This window comes from Musca autumnalis, unplaced genomic scaffold (genome assembly GCF_047663935.1).
Source record: "Musca autumnalis isolate F117 unplaced genomic scaffold, ASM4766393v1 scaffold_1, whole genome shotgun sequence".
Classification (NCBI taxonomy): Eukaryota; Metazoa; Arthropoda; class Insecta; order Diptera; family Muscidae; genus Musca; species Musca autumnalis.
Window position 1 is genome coordinate 266,525,967 of NW_027411644.1, and position 9,065 is coordinate 266,535,031.

Here is a 9,065-nt window from a genome sequence, read left to right on the forward strand (position 1 = left end):
GATACATCTTTTCCGTCCTTGGAAAATAAAATAGTAGAATGGAATTTCTGAATTACAACTGCTATTTTCTGAATTACAGTTGAAAATGGTATAATTACCTTTTCCATGTTACATAATACCCCTGTGGTAAAACCAAAAATTTGATCTTTCATCCGAATAACTTTTTTTTTTGCACACATGAGATCTATAGGGACTTTCAGGACATTGCTTCTAATGACAAACCCTATCTCTTTACCAAATTTCAGCTTTATGGAAATTTTTGCTATTTCCACCTTATACGCAAGTGTATTTATACGAGACTATACGTATCACACAAGAAACATATTTTTTAAAAGAAAATGTGGAAAATGTTAGCGTGTTACAATATTAAAAACAGTAAGGAAAGCATTAAAGTCGGGCGGAGCCGACTATATGATACCCTACAGCAATATAATTTATAATTCAATATAATTTAGAGATTTTTTTCTAGAAAGATTGCGTCACATTTTCCAAATTTCATTAAAATGTCTGTCCAATTTGTGCCTGGTGCGTCAAATACATGCAATTGGGCGAAGATATATATGGGAGCTGTCTTAACCGATTCCAATATAATTTAGCAAACTTATTTCTGCCCAAAATCGGTGAAATTTTCTTAATTTCATCTAAATTGGACAGACTATTCGTTTTTGGTGCACCACATACCACAAATCGGGCGCAAATATATATGGGAGCTACTTCCAAAACTGTACCGATTTCAATATAATTTGGCAAACTTACTTCTAGTCCGAATTCGGTGATATTTTCCAAATTTCATCAAAATTGGAAAGTATTTGCGTGTTTGATGCACCAAATACCTCAAATCGGGCGAACATATACATAGTTCGATCAAAAATGTAGCGAAAGTCCTGAAAATAACTAGTACTGGCTGAAATCCTGAAAATCGGGAGGTACCGTTGGGGATTATACCAAAACACTGATTTATATTGAACATTTTTATACCCTCAGCATTTATGTTAACGACGATATATACACTTTAAAACGTGCAAAATGTGCCTCATCGAAATAATGGTTTTAGACACCAAGTATGTTTGGACGAAATCCGTTTCAGACAATTTGGAGTTGATTTAGCCATGTCCGTCCGTCTGTGTGTCTGGCTGGCTGGAGCGCACGATAACTCTCGAACGGATCAACCGACTCGGTCCAAAATTTGGCTTTCGTAATATTTTGTCCAAACTTAGTTTAAGTTCGAAGATGGGTTATATCGGTCCACTCCTTTCGGTACCTAACACACAAAAGTTCGAAAAATTAGTACACACGATAACTCTTGAAGGGAGCAACTGATTTTGGTCCATACTTTGCACATCGTGAAATTTCTACCAGACTTAGATGAGGTTCCAATATGAACTCAATCGGTCCAAGTTCAGTTTAGGAACTTGTCTCGAATCGCTTTGATTTTTGATCTAGCAACTTGTACTCGCTGCCCCTCATACGACGGTACAAGTTTCATCAAGCGCAAGTCCATACTTCCAGTGTAATGGTTGGAGCGCAAAATAACTCTCGAACGCATTTGCCGATTCGGACCAAAATTGGGCCTTCGTAATATTTTGTCCAATCTTAGTTTAAGTTCGAAGATAAGCCATATCGGTCCACTCCTTCAGGTACCTCCCCCACAAAAGCTCAAAAATGTTCGGAAAAATTATGCGCACGATAACTCTTGAAGGGGGTGTCTGATTTGGTCCATACCTCACACATCATATGGTACCTATCAGATATAGATCAGCTTCGAATATGGATTATATTTGTTCACCTCGGGTACCTCCCACACAATATGTAAAAGTGTTTTCAGGGGCAAATCCATACGTCTTGAGAAAATAGACCGAAAGGTTCAAAAAAACCATATGACACCGCGTGTAGTGGCTGGAGAACATAATAACTCTCGAACTGATCAACCGATTTGGTCCAAAATTTGACCTTCGTCATATTTTGTCCAAACTTATTTTCAGTTCGAAGATGGGCAATGCCGGTCCACAACTTCCATACTTCCCCCCAATATTTAAAAAAGGTCACTAAAATGGTATGCACGATATCTCTTGAACGGGGCAACAAATTTGGTCCAAACTTTGGATCTCCTAATATTTTGTCCAAATTTAGTTTAACTTCTAAAATGACCGATTTCGGTCCTCTCCTTAGGGTAATTCCCTCAAAAAAAGTTCAATATTTGTGTCTAAGTGCAGTTTAGGGTCTGTTCGAAGATCCTCTGGAAATGTATACCGATGCTGTTCGTTGTGGTTCTGTTCTGAAAATATGATGAGTGTTTTAATTTACATGGGCTGAGGGTATACCTCTGTTGGCAAAAATCCGACTGATACGTTTTTGCTTGTTGTGGAGAAGTTTCGTGACTGCAGAAAACCTCAAATAGCAAATTACAGCTAGTTCGTATAAAAAGTGTAGTTAAAATGATGAAAGTACCGAAAATTGGGAGGTACCGTCCAAAACATGGACATATGTAAAATTTTTTTGGTGGATAAGTTTTGTCACCACTGGGAATCTCAAATGTCAAATTAAGGGCAGTCAAAAATGTAGGTAAAATCCTAAAAATACCTAAAATCGGGAGGTACCGTAATATGGGGCTATACCAACACCCATATCTAAGATGCCAATTTTTGGTGGAGAAGTTTTGCTACAATTCTCTAGAGGATTGACGTTTATCATTTGTTCCCTGCCTGTACCATTTTTGAGATAAAGAAGCTCAGTTTACATTTTGATAGGACTTGCGGTTTCTAAGCCAAATCGTGAAAACCTAAACAACCCCTAAAAATGTCAACTTAAATCGCGATTTATTTAAAAAGCGCTCCGGCGATTTTTTTTTTGTTTTTTGATTTTTCTCATCTAGTTTAAGAATCCGTAAAAACTTCCAAGGTGTATGCACCTTCCATTTAAAATTATTTCAACAGCACCGTGAGATATATGGCAATCAATTTTCAAAAAATTAAATGTGTATAGTATTTTATGGGTTGTACGCGCTTGTTCCATAGAGTGCAACTTGAGAACTTGGCCGAACTTAGGTTCGATTATTTTTTGGGGAATTAAATTGGACTCTCTGGATTCGGAATAATCACATTAGGGCTGCAAATATTTGCAAATCTTCTGATAACTGCACTTTTAAAATATGGGATTTTGCTTGAAATTAATACAAATTTAGCTGTGCATTTGTATGGGTGCTATATGAATATATGGACCCTATCTAGAGAAATGTCTGCAAGTAGGAGTTCTACCCCCGGTGACACTAAAATACCATATTATAGCTAAATCTGTTAATAAATATGGGTAAACAAGTAAAAATTCAACTAATCGGGGTGTACCATAAAAGGGGGCTACATCGAAACATAAATCTACACTACACTACAATTTTACACTACACTACATTACACTACAAAAACAAATTTCTATGTGGTTGTTGTTACGTTTGTTGTACAACAGCACTTACTTCTACCTGTAAAATAATTTTACCATGGACACAAAATTCGGTAGAAAATTGTGACAAAATCTTCAAAAAAGGTAAAATCGGGCGGCACTCTTATGTGGGGGGGTTATATAAAGAGGTGGACCTATACCGACAAATTTCTGGCGGGAAGTTTTATACTCGCAATAAAGACTAAATACCAAATTTTAAGCATTTCGGGAAGATATTGAGGCCATAGCCTTCAAAATACCGAAAATTGGGAGTTACCTTTCTATCTGTATTGTGATTTGTTCAGTTACCGACAAAAATCTGTCAAATTAAAACGCAAAATTATGAATGAAAAGTTCAAATAGAACTTTACGACTGATTTTTATTCGTTGCTAACTTACCCAAAAAGCATCGGTAATTACTGAAATTATAAGCATTTTAATTTTACAGATAATTGTCGGTAACTCAAAAAATGAGTTAGAGAATCGCACTACTGAGCTATAAAAAGACGTGTCATACCATAGAAGACTAAATACAAAATTTCAGCTATTTCGGTTTGATGATTACGATAAAACCTTCAGAATACCGAACATCGGGAGATAATGTCCTATGGCGGATATATGGGCCTATACTGACAAGTTTCTGGGTGAAAGATTGAAAACCCCAATGAAGCCTAAATGCCAAATTTCAGAACTTTCAGTGGGATATTGAGGCCACAACCTTTAAAATACCGGAAATCGGGAGGTACACTTCTATTGGGCCTATATGAAAAATTGGACCTATACTGATAATTCTCTCATAGAATGTTTTATACTCTCATCGAAGACTAAATTCCAAATTTCATCCATTTCGAAGACTAAATACCAAATACCCAAATTATCGGTTTGAATAAAACCTTCAAAATACCGAAAATCTACTATATGGAGACGTGGACCTATACATTTCTGGTGGAAAGTTGTATATCACCACGACTAAATACCAATTTCAGTGCGACGCTACAGCCTTCAAAATATCTAAATTCGGGAGGAACCGTCCCATGAAGATGTGGACATGTAACGACAAATTTCAACCTTCAAAATACCAAAAATCGGGAGTTACGGAATAGAAAAAATAGGGAGATAAACGTGGACCGATACAGCCCATTTTCAATACCAAACATCCTAGGAGTAATAGAAATTTCTGTACTAAATTATAAAGCTAAATATTCCACCATCACGGTGCTCTTGAAACAATTTTAAATGGAAGGTGCTTACACCTTGGAAGTTTTTGCGGATTCTGAAACCACAATGTTCATAGATGAACAAAATCAAAAAACAAAAAAAAAATCGCCGGAGCGCTTTTTAAATAAATCGCGATTTAAGTTGACATTTTTAGGGGTTGTTTAGGTTTTCACGATTTTGCTTAGAAACCGCAAGTCCTATCAGAATGGGACTAAAAAAATGTTGTAGCTATGAAAGTTCTCTACAAGATCGACCTTTATGGCATTTTCGTAGTTTCTACCATTTTTGAGATATAGAAGTTCAAATTGGGACAATGGACTGACTGTATCGCCCCCTTATAAAACAATGTCACGAATGGTGCGCCTTAACTAACTTTTGATGAAAAACGCTTACACAAAGAAAGTTTTTGTGAATTCTGAAACAGCAGTGTTCATAGATGAGAAAAATCCAAAAACAAGAAAAAATCGCTGTAGGGATTTTTAAATAAATCGCGGTCAAAATTCACATTTTTAGGTGTTTTTTAGGGTTTCACGATTTTGCTTGGAAACCGCCAGTCCATTCGAAATGGAACTAAAGAAAATATTGTAGCTGTGAAAATTCTCTAGAGGATAGACGTTTATCATTTGTTCCCAGCCTGTACCATTTTTGAGATAAAGAAGCTCAGTTTACATTTTTAGGTTTTTTGTTAGGGTTTCGCGATTTTGGTTGAATACGGTAAGTCTTATCGAATGGGACCTGAGAAAATCTTAAAGCTGTGAAAATTCTCTACAAGACTGGCTTAAGTAACTTGTCCTAAGTTGTAAAATTTTTTAGATATATAAGTTTAAGTTGGGAATTTGAAGTCAGACATTGTTTTACAAGGGGGCGATACAGAATTGAATTGAATTTGAATTGTCCAAATTTGAACTTCTATATCTCAAAAACGGTAAAACCGACGAGAATACCATACAGGTCAATCTTGTAGAGAATTTTCATGGCTACATCATTTTCTTTAGTCCCATTTTGATAGGACTTGCAGTTTCTAAGCAAAATCGTGAAAACCTAAACCACACCTAAAAATGTCAACTTAAAGCGCGATTTATTTAAAAAGCGCTCCGGCGATTTTTGTTTTGTTTTTTGATTTTTCTCATCTATAAACATTGTAGTTTCAGAATCTGCAAAAACTTCCGAGGTGTAAGCACCTTCCATTTAAAATTGTTTTAAGAGCACCGTGCCATATACGTTGGCTAGGTCATGTTCTGAAAATGGAATGTAAAATCGCTGAATTAATCCCTATCAGTATATACCTAATGTTACCTCAATGTTTTCCAAAGTTACAACATTCGTTATCAAAGTCTGATATAGGAGGGTAAAAACCGCATTTAATTATTGTTTATTTTCATTTTTCAATCGGCATCAATTTGAAGAGCAGTCTATTATAAGTTTATATCAATGGTGTGCACGGCCATCCACTGGTGGTTTCTGTAAAATACTCTTAATTTAATTAATTCAACTACACTTGGGCGTTTAAGTATTTTTTGTAATAATTCTTTAATAATTCATTTGTATCACGATTTTAGGTAATAATAGTGCTTAAAAATGTCTAAATATGTAACGAAACAACAAGAAAAATTAAATATTAATTCTCCCTTAAATTTTCTCTTTTCCTATTTTGCTCACCATTGGTTTATATCAACTTATTGTTTGTAGACACAGAAATCTTGATTGTAACAAACTATTCTACATATAAATCAGAGCTGAGCAAAATCGAGAGAGAGGCAAATTTAAGGGAGAATTAATATTTAATTTTTCTTGATGTTTCATTATTTATTTCAACATTTTTTAAACATTAATGTTGTCGAAAATCGTCCACAATGCAAATTATTAAAAAATATAAATAAAAAATTGCATAAACATTTAATTGTTTATGGAGTACGCTTTCACAATTTTCCTATGTGCTAGCACACAGGCGTGCTCACCCCTGATATAAATTGATTCGTTTGCATGACAGCTCTCATTAGTTTAAAAGTTCCCTTTGTAAAGAAAACAACGCAGGGTTTTTTTCTAAAAGTTTTACATTTTAATTTAATCTAACAAAAACAACTATAATGTTTTCAACTAAAGTGTTTATTGTATTGAGTGTTATGTGGGCTATGGCCTACGCTACACAACCACCAATTGTAAGTTTATTGAAAGGAAAAGAGTTGTAGTCTATTTTTCAAGTATTTTCATAAACAAAAGTCGAAGTAAGAACGATATTTTAAGATGACTGCATGGGTGATGCAGCAATAATAAACCAAGTCCAACAAATAGCTTTTGTTAGCCTCTCGTTGGTGAGAAGCCGAATCGTAACAGATTCGGTTCACTCGGCAACAACTACAATGAGGGATAGGTACGATAACTTAGGAAATTAAGTATCCAATTTGTTCAAAACTTTGCACATAGTGAACGTTTTTTTCAAACCAAGAAGGTCAACATCGGACAACACCTTCGAGTACCTACCTCACAAAAGTTTTAGATTTTTGCTTAAGGGCTGTTCGAGGATTTTCTTAAAATTTTCCTGGGCAAGTCTATGCTTCCGGACATAAGGCCATGTTTATATTGTAGCCTTTTGCAGGGTTAACCTACTTAATGAGGATTTATTTGACGTATACCCAATGGAATTGACATTTGAAACCCAGTGGGTTTGTTAAACCCGGTTATATATAAACGCAATATAATAATCCGGAAACTCTAAAAAATTCAAATGTGACCCACTAAAATGGGTGGTTGGCACGATAACTATCAACAGGAATGTCTCTCATATTAGATTCAGTTCCGAAATGGACCATTTCTTGTAGTACATCCCCCCGCAAAAGTTCAACACTTTTGCTATTAAATCCAGTTTAAGATCACTTTTCAGATCGGATTTTAGTAGCGGAATAATTGACTGTGGAATAATTGGGGCCACTGTTTTTTTGTGCAGTCATAGGGTGAGATCAAGGCCGACTGATTATCAAAATATGTTTTAGCTTCTTTTATAATATAACATTTGATTGAAGTTTAACATAAATTATTATTTTTATTTATTTTCAGGCTGGTGGTGTTTCACCAGTAACCGATTTCACAGAGGTTGAGGAAGAGTTGAAAACATCTCTATCAAAGTTGGCTGCTGGTGATGGTCCAAATTACAAGTATGTTTTGTTGTTGTTAATTTACACATATTATTTTGTTTTTATTGTAAACACTTCATTGTATTTCTTGTTTCAGATTGGGCAAAGTTTATTCCGCTTCAAGACAAGTTGTTGAGGGTCACCTAACCAGAATTGTAGCTGATCTCATCGACGAAGAAGAACATACGAAAAAGTGTAATGTCAGTATTTGGTCTCGTCCATGGTTGGAAAATGGCATTGAAGTTACTTTCCAATGTGGCAGGGAACCAGAATTGAAAAAGAAGCACAGTGCCTAAGGATTGTACATTTCGTTATTTTTTGTTGGGAATTATGTTTTATTTTGAATGCTGAAAAAATAATAAAAAATTAAATTTTATTTCGTGTTTGTTTATAGTGTTAACAATAGCAAACAGTCGAAGAGGAAATAATTTCAATTTGGTAGTGGCTTCTTGTTGCTCACAGTTTAGATATTTGTTTTTTTTTTCTACAGCAGCACCGTCACTCTGGAATAATTCTTATTAATTGTATTTCTCTGAGCCGAAAATTAAGAATAATATATTGTTCGTATTTGTCTCATAGGTAATCATAGCTTTTTAAATTGCTAGCGATATCAGCAATAACCTATAGGACAATCTGTCAATAAACCTAATAGGCTAGTACATATTTATAGTACATACTCGTATACTGCAAAAATATATTTCATCTAAAAATAACAAGTATATAAAAAATAATTAAATGTAATTATTTACAGTGTTTTATTTATTCTATATATATTCTTCTTCATGATGGAATCTCTCAAATAACAAGCTTGCCGTTTAATTTTGTCACCATTGTAAATTTAAATGAAAGCGTTTTATTTGAGAGACTCCTAAGCGAAAAAATATTTGTTAGCTTTTAGATCATTTATAAATAAAACACTTTCGCTTTACTTTTTAATTAATTTTTATTTCTAACTTTTTAGTAAATTATTATTATTTTTTGACCATTGAGAACCCCATAATCAAATTACAGCCAATGTTGGCCGAAAATGTAGATAAAAACTTTAAAATGCCTGAAATCAGGTGGCACCGCTATGTGGCGGCTATACCAAAACATGGACCTATGTCGACAAATTTTGTTGGGGAAGTGTCTGTACCATTGGAAACTCCAAATACCAAGTTACAGCCAATTAGAGATAATAATAATAATAAAATCCTCAAAATACATGAAATCGGGTGGTCCCGTTATATGGGGTCTATAGGAAAAAATGGACCCATATTATCCAAATCTGAAAAGTGTGCAATG

At 34.6% G+C, this 9,065-nt stretch overlaps 1 protein-coding gene across 1 annotated transcript; it reads left to right on the forward strand.

The window, feature by feature from the left end:
• Nucleotides 1-6,645: 6,645 nt before the first annotated feature.
• Nucleotides 6,646-8,157, forward strand: LOC141391245 (sarcocystatin-A-like). The gene is made up of 3 exons (XM_073964157.1): nt 6,646-6,809; nt 7,705-7,802; nt 7,879-8,157. Exons 1-3 carry the CDS (start codon nt 6,738-6,740, stop codon nt 8,075-8,077), a joined length of 369 nt encoding a protein of 122 aa, XP_073820258.1. The 5' UTR covers nt 6,646-6,737; the 3' UTR covers nt 8,078-8,157.
• The last annotated feature ends 908 nt before the right edge of the window (nt 8,158-9,065 follow it).